The sequence below is a fragment of the Myripristis murdjan genome, chromosome 16 (assembly GCF_902150065.1).
Source record: "Myripristis murdjan chromosome 16, fMyrMur1.1, whole genome shotgun sequence".
In the NCBI taxonomy this organism is placed as follows: Eukaryota; Metazoa; Chordata; class Actinopteri; order Holocentriformes; family Holocentridae; genus Myripristis; species Myripristis murdjan.
Window position 1 is genome coordinate 21,955,195 of NC_043995.1, and position 22,481 is coordinate 21,977,675.

Consider the following 22,481-nt stretch of genomic DNA (forward strand, 5'->3'; position numbering starts at 1 on the left):
AAGCGGAAAGTATGTTTTGTGTTCACCAGCTGTCAAGTTGACAATTATGAAAACAACCACACAATCATAAAAACATTCACAGACAGATAAACACACAAAACTAAAAATAGTGCAAGATTGCGCTACAGTAACAGCAAGTTCAACAGTCTTTAAAGACTGTTGTTGATGAAATCAGTACTAACAAGCACAAAAGATTTATGTGTAGACTTTGTATGGAGTTGCCATACTCCATACAGTCTTCTTGAGGGCGTTAAGTTATATCTGTTATTTAAGGGGGTTATGATTAGAATTAGAAACCCCTTCCTGGTAACCCAGGTTTCAAATAAGGATGTTAGGTGCATCATTAGTATTCTCACCAGATCCAGTGTCAACCTCATATTGTCAAACACAACACAACATGATGGTTCAGGTGTTCATCATCCAGTTCTGTGACCTCACAAAGTTGATATTTATTTTTTCAATTGCTATCTGTTGTTACAAGTCTTATGGCTCATCATTAGAAACACATACTCTTGTGTAACAGTGCGCCTTTTACCTCACGCTCAAGCTGAGCAAAATGAGCCAAGACAGTTCAGGCCAGTGACGTGAGCTAAGCACCAAGTTTGACCTGGGTCGCAACCACGTATTTCCAGAGTGCCTAATCTGGTGTTAATGGGATATTAGTTTGTATGCCTCATAGTCAAAAGCGTATTATAAATAAACTTGACTTGAACATGAAGCTGTTTTCTAGCTGCAGCGAATGAGAATAACTTTTGGTTTTGGTTCTGCATTCCTCCATGTTTTGTATGCAGAGCAAGCTGAAGCAGTAAAACTATTCCTATTTGGAAACTTTGATAATAGACAGGGGCATTTCCAAACAGTGGGCCTGTGCACTTGTTTGTGCTCTTTGAGGCAAATTGTGCTAAATTATAGTGTTAAGTTAATTTCACATTCTCTTTAGTCATGATGGTAGTTTTGCTGCTCTTGTGGTGCACCGCTGCCAAGTAAATGAAGAGGAAACACTCAACTCTAAATGATTGTATTTTTCCCATGATAGGCCTTTGTTCTGGTAAGGCACGGACTCTCTGTCTCTAGTCTGTGCTTTCAACATTACTACATTACCTCTTCATAACTCATTCCACTGCCTCTCCCCTCTTCTTCTGCCTTTAACCTTTTCCCAACTTCCTCTCTCTCTCTCTTACCACCCCCCAAACACACACACACACACACACACACACACACACACACACACACCACACACACATGTGCGCGCGCGCACACACACACACACACACACACACACATGCATGCACGTGCGTGCACACACACAGACACACACACAGACACACACACACACACACACACTTCTCTCTTCAAGGAATGACTAGCAGATGTGCACAGAGCTTTTTCCTTCATCTAAAATTAGCCGCAATAGAAGAATGGCAGGAAAGCGCACAGGGTTGGACGCATAGACTTGGGGAGGGTGGGTGGGGGTGGAGGATTGATGGAGAAAAAGACCAGAAGTGGGGATGGGGAAAGGAATATGTTGATGGGACTTTGTGAAGTGGTATGTATTTTTGGTGCGATTCACGGGCACTCTTGATGTACTAGAGCCACTGAAGGCCCAAGTTAAGTCCAACACAGTGTCTCAGAGTGTGGACGTGCATTTATTGGGAGCAAACACACTTAGCTGTAATGGATGATGAGGAGGAGATGGGTCGCAGCAGTGGGATCTTTCAGCCATGAAAGAATCAATATAGATTTTCTTGTGGCCAACCTAACATATAGACCTGAATAACAATCACATCACATGAAAATCACGTCACAGTCTCATCAGGAGACCAGTCAAATTCATGTCTAGGCTTTAACCAAGAATGTCTTTTCAGCAGTGGGTTTTATTTTAAGGTAGTCTTTCACTGCAAGAATGTGGATAGTAGGACTGCACAATATTGACAAATACTCATATTACAAATATTTTAACGACTATATTTTGTAATCTGAACTGCAATACAATATATGGACAGATTGATCAACATTTTAGATTTTTTAGCCAACAAAAACATTTTAATATAAAACTGAAATGTTTGTGAGGGATGTTAACTGTGCAGACCTGTTTTGGAAGGACAATGTCAGTGGAGCATAAACTAATAATATTATAAAATTTCAACAGTCCAGTCATCTCTAAAAGCCAGCCCAGGAACCCCCTTTGATTTTTCCTTGGGCCATGCTGTATAAATAAGAAAGTAGGACCATGCCGTATAAATAATAAAGTAAGTCTATTAGCTCAGGCTTGTTTGTGACACCATCATCATGATGTGGTGCTGCTGTGAAAACCTCCAACTTTAATCGGTGTAATTACCCATCTATTAGCACCATGAAAGGTTGGGTTGTTCACAGCTCTGATGCTGTCGCTCCCCCAAGCAGCAGATATGTGTTAGGGACAACAGTGCTGGTTGGCAAGCTGCCTCTGTCCCCTGTTCACTCAGCACCCTAGGGCCTGTTTAGAGTGCCAGTCCACTGGTCCTCTACTCCCACCTTAACTCACATTAAGTCTCCCATGACAGTTACATACTCTACCAAGGAGAGTGTGTATGTGTGTAGGATGGGAGCTTGTTGACTTGGTCAGTCTGTGATACTTTGATGCTGTGTCCCTGTGCTTACAGCCACTGTCAGTTTATTGTTTGATTCTGTTGAAAAACCTGCAGTGTGTACAAACTGTTTATGCTGTAGATGTCCCGTGATTGTGCAGAAATCAGTCAAGGTAATCGTGTGTCTCTGTGTTCATGTGCATCTTTCTACTCGCTGCAAACACCACGTGAATGCAAGCCATCATCAGTGCAGTTAGCAGCACCAGAGCACTGAGAAAAACATGATTCCCCAGGGCCAGTCACCTATTCTGCTCTCACCTCCAGTCTGAACAACAGCATCCAGCTCATAACAAGACACACACACACACACACACACACACACACACACACACACACACACACACACACACACAAACGCTGACACACACTCACACGTACACAGCCTTTTGAAGTTTTAGAGATGACTATGCAGGACTGAATTCCTTCCCGTGCCTACTGTGTATTCATGATATCAAAATTAGCTTCAGCAAGCAAGAAAGCTATCACATTTAGTTAAAGTTTAAAGTTAAAGTCCAGGTAGCCAGTCCATGAAGTTAACTATGTTGTGTAGTGAAAGATACAGTACCTCCAGGTACCTGAGAAACTAAAGGTGTGATGTGACATACTACATGTTTCTTATATAATTTACCTAAAGAAAGTTCTAGGTATTTAGATAATGTAAATACAACTAACTCCAGTGGCTTAATAGGAGCTAATGTAGACTGGCTCCAGTAGCAGTAACAGTATTTGTGTGCTGGGAAACTGCAGGGGCTCAATGTTCAGATCAGGTGTCTCTCTCCACTGATTCATCTCTCTCCCTTGTCGCCATGCTCCCAGAATGTTAATCCACCGTGGAATGTGTCGGCCTCAGACGTTGGACGGCAGGCCTCTGTATGTGTGTGTGTGTGTACATGACTCAGTTCTCTCTTTGTTTGTTTCATAACATTGCAGGTAGAGCATAAGAATCATTTAAAAGTGTGCCCTGTTAACAAGAGAGGCTTTGCACAGCCTTTTGTTATTATGTTGTCAAACTCTCGGTTGAGCGCGGGCCTCTGCTGCCTTGTTGCAGGACTGCTGGGTTGGTTTGTACTGAGGCCTTGTTTGCCTTAAGCAGCTCCTGCGTCAAAGTTCTGTCTCCTCCCTAGCCAAGGCTAGTGGGCTGTGCATGTGTGCACAAACATAAGCGCACACACACACACACACACTTATACACACACCTTCTTCTGTTGTGCAGCACAGAACTCTGTCTCCTCACGACTACCTGTTGCTGGCAGATTCAGCCTCCCCCTCCTTTTCCTCTGTTTCTCTCCATCTTCTGCTCTAACCCTCATCTTTGCTTTCTAATACCTGTTCTCTTTGAGTCCTTCTTCTAGGCTTGAAAGGATTAATTGTCATTTATGCTTTATTTTTTGTTCTGTTTGTTTCTGGGGGTTTATTTTTAGGCCTTAAGTGTCTGGTTGCTAGGAGACAGAGAGAGAGAGCGCGCGAGAGAGAAAGAGAGAAAGAGAGAGAGAAACGTGAGAGAGAGAGAGACAAGGGAATGGAGTAGAGTTTGCGTTGTGAAGGCTGAATTACAAACATGTTCACGCACTGAGTCAGCACTGACGCACACATGCACACATAAATACACACACACACACACACACACACACACAGGGTGTTTTAGTCTGTAGCTGTTATTGTGAACTTGTTTTTCTGGTTTTGTGTATCTTGTCACCAGGCCTGTTCTCTGTGTGTCACTGTCATTTATGTTTGGCCTTCCTGGCTCTGCTACCTACTGTCACTCTGTGTGTGTGTGTGTGTGTGTGTGTGTGTGTGTGTGTGTGTGTGTGTGTGTGTGTGTGTGTGTGTGCGCGCGTGCGTGCGTGCGTGCGTGCGTGTGTGTGTGCGTGTGCGTGTGCGTGTGCGTGTTTGTGCATGTGTGCATATCTGTGTGCCAGCGCACACGCAAGCCATTCTGTGACTGTGTGTATCTGCTGTTAACTTATTTGAAAGACAGTCCAGTTCAACAAGAGCACCATCCCCATCCCAGTGTTTTGTAATAATTTTTGTAATATTTAACTAGTCTTCACAATTTTCTTTGCACATCTGTTATCATGTGCTGTAACAAGTTTTACCTCACTTTTATTTTTTGCCTTTAGGCCTGCATTGTTTTTTTTTTTGTTTGTTTTTTTTTTTGTTTTTTTTTAATTTTATTTATTTAATTTTATTTTTTTGCAGAGACTGGACTAGATTGAGCATGGATGCTAGTGCCATACAATCTCACACACACACCACAGGAAACAGACCTGATGTTGTGGTGCATAACAGTTGCTGACTTCCTGTCCCGCTCTACTGGCACATTCCAGGAAACCACCTCCCACTGTAGTGCCACCTATCTCTTACACACATACACACACAGATAACATGTGAATTAAACACTTTTTCACCTGAAAAAGTGTTTCAATCAAGCCACATCTAATTTACTCCTGTGCAGTAAATTCACCTCTCGACCTCACACACACACACACAAATACAAAAACACACACACACTCAGTAATAGTCCAACTTCATAGTGTGGGCCAACAGAGCCGCACACTTGCTGCCCCAGGGTCACATGCTCATTGACATAATAGCGTGCTCTCACAGGCACACTCTGAGAGGCAGTAGGAAGAGTGTAGGTAGTTGTGTGTTTAACCAGAGGTGAAAAGTCAACTGACAGCTCCTTGCCAAGCTGTTTGCTGCAGAAGTACATTAACACCAGGTTGTGATGTCGAGGCACTGAGGAGAGCAGAGCAGAAGAGAGGCGCCTGTGGCCAGTTACATGTGTGTGTGAGGCCTGACAGCTTTTACTCAAAATTCGTTTTGAACAAAATTATATGCCTATCCTGGGAATATTTTATGTGGATTTTTAAAAAACATCTATTTGGTAATTAGTTTTGATTTATGTAGAGCATTGGCTATCTCCATAAGAGGGACCAAGTGTGTGCACATCCAGGTAAATTCAGACAAAAAAATCTTCAATGCAGTTTACAAATAGTGAGGTCTACACACTGGAATCTCCCAGTGTTTAAAAAAAATCTTTTTGAGGCAATGTTTCGATGTTTATGGTTTTCTTCAAAACCATGTCCATAACCTTATAAATCACATTTTAATGAATGAACTGTCATACAACTTTCTCTGTAGCAATATCATGAAATATTAAGGCTAAGTGTGGGGTGCTTTTTACATTTTAATGTAAAAGTGAAAATTGAAAGTGTTTGACTTTGTTTGCATTTCCATACCTGCAGACTCATTGCTTTTGGTAAAATTTGCTGACATTGTGAACAATAAATAGGCTATTCATATGAATGATGTTTTATTTATTTATTTATTTGTTTTTATCAGTGTCAACTTGACATATCCAATGCCCTGATTGAATTGTCCACTCAGTGGTATTTTAGAATTTCTGTCAGCCGATTGGAACTCAGATTTACTTTGTAAAGTTACATCCTCTCGAAGATGTACACAACATTTGTGTAATTGCTTCTCTCCACTGATTCACAGTTGATTTGGTATTTTAATTTGTTACCAACTGCTTTGTGTAGCTAAGTTAGTTACAAAAGACTCCAGAATAGTGAAAAATTTATTTGAACAAAATCCATTGTTATCTGAGGACCAGTTTAGTCCCTTAGAGGCAGGACAGCTACGACCACCACAAATGTCGGGTCCAGCCCCCGTCATCGCCATAGGATCGGCTTGTACCAGTTAGCTGCTCACGCGAATATCACTGAGCAATTCAAAACTCATTGGCTGAAATCCATTCAGTCACTTTTAGAGATATCAAGGATTTTCTGAAAGTTTTGATAGCTCCTCAAACCTCCAGAGACGGACTTCCAGAGAGCATCAGTCAGCTAGTAGGCAAGCTAGCCAGTGAATGAAGAGAGGGAGTGGAGTGGAGTGTTTTTCAAAGGTTTTGAATCACTGCAACCATGTGACAGTTTTTATCATACAGTCATAACTGTGCACAAAACATTTTAGGCTGATCAGCCCAGTAGTTTGTGAGATTAGCTGCAGACACACACACACACACACACACACACACACACTCTCACACTCTTACCGGACCAAACACATGATACCCTCCAGACTGGGAGATGATGTTAAAGAAGTTCCTGTTTAACTGCAACCTCAGTTTGACAGCTCTTCAATCACACACACACACACACACACACACACACACACACACACACACACACACACACACACTTATTTTGTGCATTGTCTGCTCTGTTGTACTTACTTTTTGAGAACCTTTCTAAGTAACATCTTTTTTTTAAAAAAAATATTTTTTTTGCATTTCTGCTTTATTTGACAGTAGTCACAGTAGAGACAGGAAAGGCAGGGGAGAGAGAGCGGATGACATGCAGCGAATGGTCAGATTCGAACCCGGGATGCTGGGAAAATATTGTGTTACTTGCATGTAGTTGTCTCTTATTCTAAATCTCTGAATGCAAGAGAACACTGGATTTTCACGTAAAAATTACAAGAATTTTCTTCCAGGGGAGGATGCTCCTGGAACTCCCAATAATCTGGAAGCCTTTCTGGGAGAAAAAAAACAAAGCAAAACAAAACCAAAAAGAAAAAAAAAAAAACAGGCAAAAAAGGAAAAAACATGGAAAGTTGTATGTGCAATGGGTCCCACTTCAGTCTGAACTGAATCTGCGACAAAAATCATTTTGAGTTTTTGGCCCTAAATGTCAAACTGCTTGTTACACTGGTGTATTTTTTGGTACCTGAGTAGTGGGGGAAATTAGAAACTTACATACCAAATTTAGTTGCTGTATGAGTTACAGTCTCGGGTCCATATTGCTTTAGGGCAGTAGGTTTTCATCCCTATGAGTTTGAACTCCTGAAATTATGAACTAAGGAAGACCTCTATCTCCGGGAGAGATGGTCTGTTAACCAATGAATTTTCAGCGCATCTCGATCATGTCTTTGGCTAATCAAACTGTATAGCTGAAACTGCCCAATGCAAAAAATACTCATCTAATTACACTAATAATCATCTCTGTTGTGTTATAAAGAGGAATTTGCTATCTAATTATATAATTTGGGTGCACAGAAGAATCATCAATGAATCTGATTTTCATTACAGTTTGTTTTATAAAAGATGAACCTTAGTTCCTTAATTCTTTTAAAAAGGATTACAGCTGTATTTTACGTTCTTTACCCTTTTCATCTCAACCTGTGTTTAAGTGCAAAATGTAAATGAGGTGTGTGTGTGTGTGTGTGTGTGTGTGCGTGTGTGCATGTGCATGTGCATGTCTGAAGAGAGCAATAGATGTCCTGGGAGCAGTGCGTTACTTTGGTGAGGGTAAATATACCCAGCAGCACCCTGGGAGCAACAGGACTCACTGACACAATATTATTCTGCTGTTCCTAATGCCCTCTGGGGACTACACACACACACACACACACACACACACACACACACACCAGGCTTGTTTATGAGTGTGCACAGAATCCAGTCCTGTTGTCCAGCCTAACAGAGAATGCATCAGGTGCAGTTCCCCGGGCTAAATGCATATTTGTGCGTGGACAGCGCTTGGCATTTTTTGTTTACTAGGTGTCCGTCCTACATGCATTTATGCCTGCCAGTGCCTTTTTTTTTTTTTTTTTTTAACTTTTTTAATCTCCTGGTTCCTGTGTATAAAACTGGATGTCTGTGTGTGTTTGCATCTTTTCTCACAGCTCCCATGTGCAGCACTGCCTGTTGTGGGTACATGTTGCTAGTTACAGGGATTGTATAGTGTGTTTAGCTGTCCCCTGTGGTCTTGTCCTAGACCACAGGGTCCTCACAGCTCAAACTTGAACTCTCACCTATGGGCTCAGCCTCTGTAGAAACGCAAGGATTTAACCCTGTTAGGTCGTCAGTCAACCCCTCACTTGTTTGTGTTTAAAAAAAAATATATATACAGAAGAAGGTATGAGTCGATGAGTGATATTACTTTTTGCAACACTATCAGTTCTATGGCCCTTTTGATGCTTATCATTTATGCACTTCATTTTTCCTTTTAGGGCCTCCAGAGTTATTTTAATACTGTGTGAAATAACTATAATATGGAATGGGAAGTTGTAAGCCAGTTTGTCACTCACGTTATCATATAATTTGATTATATATTTTATTAATCTACCTAGATGTTATGTAGTAGGTTGTATTTTAATCCCCTTCCAGACAGTTCTGTAGAGTCTTTCTGTGTGTTTTGATACAAATCATACTGGGGCCCATTTTATTGTGATATGTATTGTATTGTGAGGGCATTGCCAATACCCAGCCTTATGTAGTTTGTAATTTGCTTTAAGCTGTTGTGTTTTTTGCATTCCTGAATCTATATGCATACCAATATCAAGAAATAGAGCAATATCAAGAAATATGTGTTGGACTTGATCTAATGGTCAGTTTGGATGACTCTGTATGTTTTTCTAAACTTGTTGGAAGATTGAAAATATTGCAGTGGACGACAGCCCTAGCACACACTCAGACACACTCAAGCAAACTACAGATCAGAGAATTGACTCAACTCAGTGATATTGGACGCATATCTGTTGTGACTTAACCAGCCGTTTTCTTTCCAGCAGCTGCATGTGTGAACTACATGAGGAAGGGTTGCAGGAGAGGAGCTTGTTCTGGAAGACTAGATCCCTATGGACACTCTGTAGTCTTTTTCTTCTTCTTCTTGCTCCTCCCCTCCAATTTCCTGGAAAAGGCGTCTGTCTGCTCACTGGAAGACAAACTATAGAGCCCAATGTGGAGAGAGAGAGAGAGCAAGAGAGCAAGAGAAAGGCAAAATTGCGCATCTTACATCATGTCCTCCTCTTCTCATCCTCTCTGTCCCACTCTGCCCCTCGTCCCCTCCTCCTCCTCAGCACTTCTATATTTTCCCTCTTCACTCTATCCATGTTGTGTTCTCTCTCTCTCTCTCTCTCTTGCTCTCTTGCTCTCTCTCTCTCTCTCTCTCTCTCTCTCTCTCTCTCTCTCTCTCTCTCTCTCTCTCTCTCCCGCTGTTGAACAATAACCCCAGTGTGTGTAAGTGTGTGTGGGGCTATTTTTGGCCCCTCAGAGGCCACAGAGCCCTCCCCCAACTCGCTCTCTCTGCCTTTCTGTCTCTCTCTCTCTGTCTCTGTCTCTCTCTCTCTCTCTCTCTCTCTCTCTCTCTCTCTCTCTCTCTCTCCTCTGCAGTTATATGGTAGTAAGCTGTAGCCTATAGAAAATGTAGACTATGACGACCTCTAAGAATAGTTGAGCAGCCTCTGTGTCTACATCTTTGTGTGTGAGTGTGTATGTGTGTAATGTGTGTTTAACCCCTCCTAGCCCTCAGGCCAGACAGGTTGTTTGAGCACTCTCAGCTCATCAGTACCTCCAGCAAGAACGATTCCCTTGAAGAAGTTTCTCTCCACCTGGTTTATTTAGCAAAAGTAGCTCCTGTATTTCCATGAAAATGCAGTAAAGCCAAAATGATTCCTTCCATTCCTCTACTTTTATTTTATTTTGTGTTGTGGACTCATTTATACCAAGCAAAATGAGGTATTAGCACTATCAATATTATTTCTTCCAGCACAAACCAACCAAAATAGCACAAACTGTTGAAGTTCTTATTTCCAAATAAATACAATGAAAAAAAAACCTCTTCATTTTGCGATAGGACTATGTCAATCATGTGGAGGAAAAAGAAAGCCATAGCAATCATTTGGAACAATTTCTACCATCTGGCTCATATTCTGCAGAATTTAAAGTAGGCCCACATAACCTGGAAAATGGAGGCTGAGGCTAAACATTAGTCATTAGTCATCCTTCGTATTTGTAGGCTTATCTCTTCTGAACATTTCCACAGGTGGTAACTTTTTAACATCTGATTCCACTGTTTCATCACAGATACAGATGAGCTGCACACACAGACTGACACATGCAGAAACAGCTTTCTTTTGCATCTGAGAAGAGCAGAAATTACAGCTTTGATTGGCCAGTTCATTGCACACAATGAGCATCTGAACACAAAGAAAGCGTGCCTCCCCAGTACATGTAGCTTATAGCCAGAGCAACTTGAGTGAGAGGGCACGGATTCAGTCAGTGCCTTGCTCAAGGACATTCAGGCAAGAGGGTTTGAAGCCTTGAGCTTCTAGTTATGGGACTCTGTGGCTAACCATGAGGCCACCCTGACAATTTACAATGGACAACTTTGCTTGAAGCATCGTATCACAGGGTTGGATCTGCAGTCCTTTCCACTGCATGAGCTGATTTGCTGTATCTCTTTTTTTATTATTATTAACCCATATTTGGTCAACCTCATGTTGATCTTTCTTATGTATTTCATTTCCACTGCTAGAACTGGAACCAAGGGACATGCTCCTTTCTAAATCTCAGCATCTGTTCCCGACTTTTGTTCATGTTAATCCCAACTACAAAAAGCATCCAAAATTTGCTGCACTTAGACAAACTATTTGGTGCAGATATGTGGAGAATAAAAACAAAACAAAATTGAAAACTAGTGAAAGGGATTCTGAATTTTCCTTCCGAGAATATTCATGCTTTCCCATGACTTTTTTTTTTTTATCATATCCCCTTCTTTTGTTTTTCCCTTCATCTCTTTCTTCTCTCTCTTCCTCGCACACTCTCCTGTCCCTGTCTCTCTCTCTCAAGCCTTCCCCCTAGTATTGGCCTAATGAATGTTTAATGGACTTTGTGGGAAGAGTCCAGACACTTTGGGATTCAGGCACATGGGCTCTGATTACCCTCCCCCTACTCTAGAGCCCACCCGCTTCTTTCTCTCCCTTTCACTCTCATTTTCTCCATCTCACTCTTCCAAGTCTTTCATTATCCCTCCATCCTTCCCCTCCACCTTTTTGTCTTTTTTGCCCCGTCTCCTCTGTTCTCCCGATCGGCGCTTCGGGCAGTGTCACTCATCCAAGTGCTTGTGACAAAGACAAGGGGGTGTGTATATATAAATCTGTGTGTATAGGCAATCCCAGTCTGTTTCTCTATCTCACAGCACTTTTACAGACTTTTGAGTCGGCCATAAACCAGCCCTCCACCCACACACTTACACTCGTAGTTTCCCACATCCATGCTAAAGCTGAGTTGGGTTAAAGTAGTCCAGTGCCAGCCAACTGCTGCTAATGGCTGTGCTGAGGCCCTGGCCCTGTAGAAAAGCCCTGAGTCGGCAACTCCGCTGTTAGTTTGGCACAAGCCCGTCAGTTGATTTGCTGTTGAGTAGGAGTCGTGGCTCTGGGAATCTTTCCTCCTCATCTCTGTGTTCGCACTCTGCTCTTCGTCTGCCTGCCTGTCTGCCTTTCTCCCTCCTTCCCATCAACTCGCTCCCTCCTTCCTCCCTCTCTCACCAGCGTACACTTGGCATCTTAATCTAAGAGTGGTGATGCATCAAGTAATTTTTTTTTTTACAGGCTGTGTTTTTGATCAATATTTCAAGTCAGAAGAAGAAGGGCTTTAGAGAGAACAACAGAGAAAATAGATCAAATTAAGCATAATAAAAGCAACAGCAAGAGAAAAAGTACATTGTGAACTTGTGTGAACTAGTGTTTCTGTGTGTGTGACAGATACCACTTTTACATTGAACTGAAATCCTGCTTTCACATGGGACTGTTGCATTGTGTAAAAGGGTTAACCTGACATTTCAGCCCCATGTTTGAAACCTGCAGCAGTTCTAGGTAATTATTGATTTCAGATCTGATGGGCAGAGGTGTAAAAAAGCTTACCCGTTAAGTTGCGACCTGCACAGACTGCACGGACACATGCACTACACATTAACTGGGAAATCCTAACTTCAGGGTAACTTTAACCTATGTAATATGATAAAACTACTAATATGTCATCTTTTGAATTGGATTTGTCTTATGTTAGTTGTAATGAGAAATTGCTGGAGCACAATGTTTGAGAAAATGCTTCATGCAGGTTGGACAATTGTGGCACCAGTTACTGGAAGTGGAACAATGAGTTGTGAGACTTCTGCTTTTAGTGTCGCCCACTTTTTTTAGTGGGTAGTAAGTGGGTAAGTGGGTAAAAAAAAAACTGTAAAACCTACATGCTTGGTGTAAAGGGGGTTTGAGAGAGAGAGTGCCTGTGATTTCAGCAGGAATACTGAGGCAGTCATGTGGCAACGCTGCCAATCAGCATTGACCAAGAAGTTGCCTTTAACCCGGCCTCAGCGCTCATGTCATTCTCTCATAGCTCAACGCTGTCTTCTCTCATCTTCACAAGCCTTTTGTCATTTCTCTCTTCTCTCTACTTTCTCCTGTTCTATCCTTCTCGCCACTCTCTCCCTTTCAGTCGCTTTCATCTCCTCCACACCACCCCAGCCCCCCCCCCCCCCCCCCCCCCCCCCTCCTCCTTTCTGTCTCCTCTCTGTGTGAGAGTGGAGGTCATTGTTGGAATGGTGAGCAGCGCACATAGCTGGAATAGCAGCAGTGTTAGAAGTCTGCTAGGGGCCTGCCACCAAGATCACACAGAGGAAAAGAGGCATCCGCACTCCTAGAGAGGAGGGGGAGGAGGAGGAGGATTAGGGGAGCGGGAAGGAAGGAAAGAGGGAGGGAGAGAGAGAGAGAGAGGGAGGGAGGGAGGGAAGGAGGGGGGTAAGCAATCTGACCTGGATGACAACAGACTACCAGACGAGCTATGATCTCATCACTCCCTTAATCCCCCCCCACTCTCCCCTCCACCCCCTCTCTCCTCTCCCTCTCGAACCATTGTCTCCCTCTCTCTTCCCACTCTTGTTTCCCCGCTCGCCCTCCCCTCGTCTCTTTTCTCCCACTTTTCTTTTCTCTGTTCTCTCCCTGTCCTAGTGTTCACCCCATCTCGTCTTCCCTCCTTGTCTTTCACTCCATCCCCCACCCTCCTTCAACTCTCTTTCTACCACCTGCCCCTCACTTGTCCCAACTCCTTGTTCCTCCCTGCACACATGCACGCGCACACACAGACACAGAGACACTCACAGACACACACACACACACACACAAAACTCCTCCTCACACACTCACACTCACTCTAGTGTCCCAGGGCAGAGATTAGGCACACCCCAACCCTCAACCCTCCACACCAATCTTTACATTATTGATGCAGAGTCTCGGGTCTCTGAGTGTGTGTGTGTGTGTGTGTGTGTGTGTGTGTGTGAGAGAGAGAGAGAGAGAGCGCGAGCATGAGGATGCATACAGCTCCTTTACGTGCTGTAATGGCTATCTGGTGTCTCCCCCGGGAGGGAGGTAGGGAGCCAAATAGAGGGAGAGTCAAGGTCACAGAGGTTAAGTCGGGTGGGTAGGTGGGGTGGGGTGTTAGGTCACACTCTGCAGCCTTTCACCCACTGCTTCTCTCCCTTACTCCTTCCTCCTGACTCACAACTTAACACTTTGCTCTCAAACACACGTGAAGAATCTAAAAATTCCCTTCCAAAATTCTCCAATTGGGTACAAAAGCCTGATGAAACAAATCTGTGTGTGTGAGAGAAAGGGAGAGAGGGAGAGAAAGAGAGAGACGCCCTGTATGTGTGATAGCTGATCCAGTGTGAGTCAGGACAGCTCAGCCCGGGGTGGGCTCAGAGTGGATGGAAGGACAAAGACACCTGTTCTAACTCCCCAGCTCTCAGCATTCCTCTAAACATAATCCCCTGTGTATCTCTCTCTCCCAAACACACACCGACACACTCACACACCGACACACACACACACACACAGGGTCAGTTAAGGCATTGTCTCCAAACTATGCAACCACATACAGCACGGATCATGTTGGCTCTTAAATGTGTGGGCTTTGACAGGTAAACTGACAAGTTGTGCTACGTGCCCACATACGAAAATACCCAGCTCCCCGCATGCACGTAGTCACAGAGATGTTCGCCATAAAGCTTCTTCTGGATTTCTGTGTTATGTTATTGATGTGTAGGCTGCCGGTGAATGTACAGGTGACGCCACTGAATGATTCGTCTCAGGAAGAGAGCGTTGCCTTTATTCATACACAACCTGGCCGCATGCCGAAGTTGTGCTCTGTATTTACGAGGGATCCATTTCACTCAATGATCTGAAATGTGATGCCTCTGTGTGTGTGTGTGTGTGTGTGTGTGTGTGTGTGTGTGTGTGTGTCTGGTGACCTCTGTGTCCCATACCAAAGTCAAAGTGATCATTGCAAATGCATCTACACACATACAAACACACAAAACACACGCCTTAGCCACTGACTCCGACTCCTACTAGCTTAAAAATTGTGATGTTTGTACTCTTCTTCTCTAATTATGTCCTTTTGTTACTATCTAAAACACCTTGCGGCAAACATGTTTAATTAAAAGTTCTTTATAAAGAATATTAAAAAAGAAAAAAGTCCAAGGTAACTCTTCTGGCTAAATCTTTCTTGAAATATTAACAGCCAAGCCTTGTGTGCGTGTGTATGTGTGTGTGTTTATGTGTATAGATAGATGGATAGATAAGATTCCCAGTATAAACTTCCCAGTATAAACAGTTTCCTACTGTCAGCCACTGAGCAGCCTCACTCAAGCTACTGCCTTGCTTGAAGGCCCGTCAAAGGTAGCTGTTGAAGCTACTCATTAATTTTTCCCCGTCAGAACGAGGGCTTGAGCAGCCACCTCTTGAGTTGACATGATACTCATTTCTTTCTCAAAACAGAGCAGCAACACCGCCATCAGTCTCCTGTATCTGGAAAGAGTATGTTGTCCTCTGCTGTGGGAGTGTGTGTGGGTGATTGTGTGTTATTGTTAGAGAAGCGTGCTTGGCTGAGCCGTTGTGTGTGTATTAGCTCTCTGTGGTCCCAGTCTACTCAGGGTTTGATAATGAGAGGAGCACTTGTTTGATCGACGGAAGACAAAGAGGAGGAGGAGGAGGAGGAGAGGGTGGGGAGAGAAGGGAAACACATTGACAGGAGTGAGTGTTGTTGGAACAGGATATTTCATTTACATGCGGGGTATGTACCTGCCCACGCAGGTCTGGAAAGTCTGAAAACTTGCAGAAAATTAATCTGATAATTTTGCAATTGAAGAATAAGGTTGAAAATGTGTAATGAAAACAAACAGCCTCAACAGAAAATTATCCAGGCTGCACACTTCATGTAGTTAAAATTTCACTGTCATTTTTTGTCATCGTGATGTGCCAGCCACAATAATCCCCAGCTAAAGTATAATTGCCTGGTGGTTGATAATGACAATGGTTAGCCACTGTGAGCATCATATTGTGCGGTAACCATGTATTCATTGATTCAACCTTCAGTTTTCCTCGAAAATCATTGAGTTTGCCCTCATGCACAATAACATGGAGTCAACAGTCACAGCAAGAAACAATTAAAGCAATAAAAAAAAGTGAAAGTGATTTGACTGTGTGATTTAAACTGCGTACTGGATATAATAATACACTTTTTCAGGTTGTGCTGAATGTCAAGCCATGTGTTTGGGGCTCAAAAATACAGGTTATCTTTCCAAAGTCAGTATTGTCACGGGAGACCTGAAACATTAGCCAGTCACTTGAACCAAATCCCGCAAAGAAACGAGAATTTGGAGATGGAGAGAAGCGTCATTGAGAAAGGCTGGTGAGGGAATATTTGGTAGCCTACTTTTATTGAGTCATGAGGCACATTAGCCAGTAATTTTCCTCTGAGCCTTGTTTTAGTAGCTTAAAACTTTTTTTTAAGTAGGCTGGAATCCTTAGGGATCAAAGTCTGCTGGGTCCCCTACTTGTCATGGGAAGCAAAACATACAAAGAAGCTTCTCATGTCGACCAAACTCTCCATGAAGAATATTTATTGACTGGCTCATCGTTGTCTACCTAAGGAGAGCCCGTTTGGCGCTGCCTGGCAGATGTGCTATTGACATTATTAAGTATTATGCAACAGTGACTAAATGGTAAGAGCAGTCCAGTGCAGCAGAGATTATCTGGGCTATCTATCTCCCCTTCTGTCTGTCATCTAGTAAATCCATTGACAGGCCTGCGCATCCATAATCTGTTGATTTGGACCTGCTATTTTCTCTGTCTCCATTTTTTTCTGTCTCATTTCCACTGTTGAAGTTAACATGCTGTGCAGTGAACAGCTTTTTGAACACTTGCTTCACACTAGGCTTACATCCTTTACTTGTTTATCTGTTAGGTTTGTGGCAGGACTCCCTAAAGTAGAAAATAACAATGTAGCACTTAATTGATAATTTATTCGCTTTAAGGAAGTTCCCTTTTCACTTTCCTCCTCCACAGCTGTTCAGTGCATGTCCCTGGTGTTGATATTTAGTGTCTTGCTCAAGGACACATCAGCAGGGTGGACGCTTGCGGATGATTTGATTTGCTCTTTTGCTTTTATCAGTGCTGTGATGATGGTTGTTGTTGTTGTGATAAACAGACCCAGGCTATATCTGGCTGAGTCTTACAAACTTCAGTTCTGCCGATAGTCTGTATTGCTCAGATGTGACAAATTATTTTGACCGCCCAGGCAACAGAATGTTAGTGGGAGACAAACACACACACACACACACACACACACACACACACATACACATACACATACACAGAAACACAGACATATACACAATCACACATTAGTTTACTCATGACTTAAAACTCTCTCAGTTCACACACTGGCATGTAAACTCTTTCAAACTTGTACATTTGGGCACACACATGCTCACACAGACAGTCGTGCACCCACACCCACAGTCTGTTTCCGCCTCTCACGCTCTGTGTTTCCTTCGAGCGTCGGGAGGAAGGGGAGAGATGGAGGGATGGAAAGGAGAGAGGACTGGCTGTGTTGTTTCCTCCGGCCGTAGGAAAGAGTGACTGCACAAGAGGAAAGTGGTGGAGGAGAGGTGGAAAGCCTTTCATTAGCCTAACCGTTCCACTGACACCATGACTGACTTTCAGTATTACTCTTTTACTGTGTTGAGTGTGTGCTTCCTGTTGTGATGAGCTGAGGGCCCAGTGACTGCAGAGGGATGTGGTTTGTACATAAAACCTTAGATGGTCTTGGTAAGATCAAGACAGTCATAGTATTCATAGCTTTCACCTACTCCCCACCTGAGCTGCTTTAGTCAAGTACCATGTGGTGGTTTGTCAGGTTAGTGGCTGGTTTCTCTTTCGTATACAAATGCTTGCTTGTGGTGTTCTTGTGGATGGCAGTGCAAGCATTTTATAGTTCAGTGTTTAGTCATTCTGTATGTAGACCACCAAAACACCATATAGTAGGCTTGTGCCAGTTGGCTATCGGATCGCATATCAGCGATTCAAGGGATGATCTACGGTTGGTGTTTCCTGCGCTGATATTAAGGCAGTTGTGTTTTAAAATAATCTCTAGGATCTGTGCTCTTCTGTGCATTTAGAGGTGCTTCTGGTAGAGCGACATGTCTGCCCGTCGAACCCTGTTAATCTTCACAAGGGACAAGTGAATTTTTAACCAGTTTGCCATCTCTTTTCCATGGATCTGACATCCAGCATCTCCATTCCCCATATGCCTGCTTGCCAAAACGTTGCTGTGTTCATAAGAGTAGTTAACAGAGTTAACAAAGCTATGATTTAGATTGTGATATTAAAGATAAGGCGATAACGTTAAGCAGAACATGATGCTGTGATATTGCTGCACAAGTCTCTGTGTCCATATTTGTTGTGCCGCGTGTCACCGGCAGCACAGATACCTATGACATAGCTATAGCAAAATTTTGATGTTGAACCATACAGGAAACAAACTCCTACTTTCTTGATGTGATGTATTTCCTGTTGAAACAGGATATTTGGGTGGCACAGGATCAAGGATCATTCACAAGTGTAAACCAATAGGGCAGATCAAACACTAACTCTAACCCAATGGGATATCAGTTTGGGAGAGAAACAAAAAATTTATTTGATGGGATGGGTGGATGAGAGGTGTTTGAGATACACTGATTTACAGGAAGTTGATCTCGTGTGGTCATTTCATGGGTACGTTTAGGTGTGTTATGTTGCTCAAACCATTGTGAATTCAACTTCATCTCATGACCTACATTGCAAGTTGTTCTGTCTCTGTCCCTAAGTCTCCTGTCTTTCCTGTTGCCCTCCGTTGTACCCATCTGCCCAGCAAAGGAGAAATTGCTTGAGAATAATCCTAGAAAAAATGTTGAGACGCTTTGAGGTTGTCTGGATAGGAGGATGAAAGAAGGCAAAATGCAAAGAGGACTGAAAGAGGAATGAAAGCAGAAAGACATTCGATGTGACATATGAGCAAGGACATTCCATTCTATTCTTGACTGAGCTGGACCATTATGTGTGATCCAGACTTAGCTAGCCAAAGACTATAGCAGACAGGTAGACAGGTACACAGGGCCCTGTCATCATCAGAGCACCACGTTGATGCCTGTAATCCTCTTTCCTCTTATAGACCAGACTCCACTCACCTGAAATAGCTACCACTGCTGACTCTTAATTGTAATCACATCTTACTCCTGACTTGCTGCAAACCAGTTTTCAATAGGCTGGTTTCCACTACATGGGACAAAAGAAGCTTGGCAGGTCTCACTTGTGTTATATCATGCTGTTTTGTTAATGTCAGAAGCAGTCTTGTAAAAAAAACAGATGATTTGGATCTTGCCTGGTTACAACCCACCTACTTGAAGTTAAAGGCCAAATTAATCCACCAGGGAGAAGGTTTAATTACTACTACATTTACTTTCCACGTCATCCCTCTTGCCAGTGTGATTAATTTGTACTGGTTTCTCACTCTGCTCTCGGTGCTCCAGTGACCCACACTGACCCTCACTGTCTCTGTCTCTCCACTCAAAGGGTTTGCCTTCCCAGACTGGGCCTACAAGCCCGAGTCGAGCCCCGGCTCCAGACAGATCCAGCTGTGGCACTTCATCCTGGAGCTGCTGAGGAAAGAGGAGTACCATGATGTCATCGCCTGGCAGGGTGACTACGGAGAGTTTGTCATCAAGGACCCAGACGAGGTGGCCCGGCTGTGGGGGGCAAGGAAGTGTAAGCCCCAGATGAACTATGACAAGCTGAGCAGAGCGCTGAGGTATGCTGTCGACTTTTGATTGTGTGTTTATTTCCCTGTGTGTCTTTATGTTGGAATACATCTGATTTTGTCCCTTTTGTGCTTTCATTCACTTTTTGAATGCAACCACCCACAAAAAGTTGATTCTCCTCTACTTTTAGACATTTCAGTCATTTACAGTGGGGATTTGCTAACTCCTATTCCTGATCTTAAACTCATAGCTGCATCCCTATCTGAACTTGACCCTTATTCTAACCTCAGAATGAGGAAAAACACTTGTCGCTTTCATCATGAAGGGCATTTCGAGTTGCCTTCCAGAAAGCCTCATCATGATGTTCTGTACTACAGTAATCAGGACTGTAGGAAGGGTTTGTGGACCTCAATAGTTGAGTTAAAACCTAACAGACATTTAAACACACACACACACACACACACTCACACTCACACTCACACGCGTACGGACACCCCAGAGGGTACGCTCATTCCAGAGGAACATTCTGTAATCCCAACTCTGAACACCAGCTGTGACCCTGGCACTTGACGCCAGTCTGCAGTGCTGACCTGCTGGAAGCACTTGATTCAGACTCCATATTGTCACAACTCTGACTCACGCTGGCTCTGTTTCACCCAGGCATTCTATTAGTAATGCCTGCCTAGGTACTAATAGGCCTTACCAACTGGTCTCTACCCAAGTCCCCTCTAATGTTACAGCAGTGACCCTGACCACTTGTCCTGACACAGTATTGACCCGTACAAGTTGAACTACTATTTTGCCTATTTTGCCTTGTGCAGTTTTATGACACTGACCCATTTGGCTGGTTGCTCCAAAGACTGGGCAATAAATAGATTAAATCTGTAAATTTGAATTAATGTTTTAAATTGATACAAAAAACGTCTGCAATGCAAAATCGAGATTTTCATTACATATGTTACAACTTTATAACAGCCAGAGTGGTCTGTCAAAACGGGTCCCCATTCACTCATCTACACATACGCAAAAATGTAGTAGCTACTTGTAGCTGGTATAAGATGACTTTAGACAATTAAAGCTAGTTGTTATGGTTAAAACTAGCTGTTGACTATAGCTTACACTTTTCAACGCAGTTAGTTTGGAGATAAATATCACATTAACAAAATGAAGTAGATAACTGCTAACATTTGCTCCATCACAGATAAGCATCATGAATGTCCATGCTCTTCATGTGTAAATGTGTACATATATTTTATATTCATTATATTTATGTACATTTTGAATTTTTTGTTCAGTGCCTGGTTGAGTTTGCCTCCTTCTACATTCACTTTCCTGTCCTATAGATAGGGTTTCCCACCCCTGGTATGCGGTAAATCAAATATAGCTGCCATGTTGAAAAGAGTAAATTGCTGCCAGAACAACAAAATAGTTAGAGTGTTGCGAGGGAGACTATAACCCATAAAATGGATAAAACCCAACAGACGCTTCTAATTGTTTTAAAGCTTTTGGCATCCATAAATAGACATCAGCCCACAAAATGTTTTGAATTAAGCAGAGAACCAAAGTTAGACAATAACCAAGTTTATGATTTGCACTTATGACACATTATAAATGACTCCTCTCTCAGCACATAAGTGTTGAGTGTTGGCGACATCACACATCCCTGGGGAGCACGTCTCCTCTGACAGCAGCCGTAGTAAGCCTAGCATCTCATTTACTCTGTCTTGTATCCCTGGCTTGTTGTTGTTTACAGCAGAACAGAGCCAAGATTAGACTAAGCACTCTAAAGTGGTGAACCCACAGAGGCTGTTTGAGGAGGAAAATGCATTGAGTTGCTTAGTTTAGGGTGGGAGGGCTTATGTAGGTTCATTTACAGTGGTGAGATTAAGATAACATCTCTTACAGATGGGATCCTATGGGGACAGAAGGAATTAGCATTCACTTTGGGCCAGCACATATACACACACACAAGCACACACTCACAAATTTGGTCTTGGAGCCCAGATTTAAAATTCCAGAATTAGAGAGAAAGAGAATGTGGATGGGGATACTTGTGGTCAGGCTGTGTATTTATAGTACATCCAGCCTCTGGTGCTGTAACAGATTTGAGGCTCAGGCTGCAGTAAGTGCTTATATATAGCAGGTCTTAGTGGCCTCTGATGGACCAGCCTGAGACCCTGATTATCAACAAGTTTGCTCCTCAGGAGTTTCCCTCCTGTCTCGCTATCTGGCACTCTCTGTCCTTCCCCTCCTAAGGCCTAGCCGTTTCTCTCTGTGCCTATAAATTGCGCATAGTCAAGTTAAGCTTAGAGTGAGGAGGGCAGATAGCACCAACAGCACACACACACACACACACACACACACAGAGAGAGAGAGAGAGAGAGAGAGAGAGAGAGAGAGAGAGAGAGAGAGAGATGTCGATGTTGTCACCTGACTTGACACCAGAGCTGCAGTCAGTCCTTCACCACAACAGACGCTGCAATGAAGCCTCTCAAAATGCACATCAATAGTAATGTGGCAAGAGGATTAGTGGCACTAAAGATTAATGAAGTTATAAAAGACATGCACACTTTTGCACATGCATGGTAACTATCCCCATATGGAGCACATGGTTGGGGAATGGGCCACCTTGTGACCCTCATATGGAGAAAACCTGGAGTGTGATCACAATGGAGTCCAAAGTCATTGTGGCAGCACACACACACACACACACACACACACACACATACATATATAAACTTAAAACATCACCCCTGTGCTTTTTATCACCCAGCTTTTGCGATTATTATTTTTACCCTGTGATCTTATTCTTTCCTGTCTGCCATGCACATGGTGGAAATTCCCTTTATCACTTTATCAGGACTGCTGCATTGTGTGCATGTCTTGATGTGTGTGTGTGTGTGTGTGTGTGTGTGTGTGTGTGTGTGTGTGT

The 22,481-nt window shown here is 43.1% G+C and overlaps 1 protein-coding gene across 2 annotated transcripts in view; it reads left to right on the forward strand.

The window, feature by feature from the left end:
* erfl3 (Ets2 repressor factor like 3) overlaps positions 1–22,481 on the forward strand; it is a 54,576-nt gene that overhangs the window by 16,754 nt on the left and 15,341 nt on the right. For both annotated transcript variants that reach the window (XM_030073001.1, XM_030073002.1), the window contains exon 2: positions 19,365–19,599. In XM_030073001.1, the coding sequence (XP_029928861.1) occupies positions 19,365–19,599 (235 nt within the window). The remainder of the gene's footprint in view (positions 1–19,364; positions 19,600–22,481) is intronic.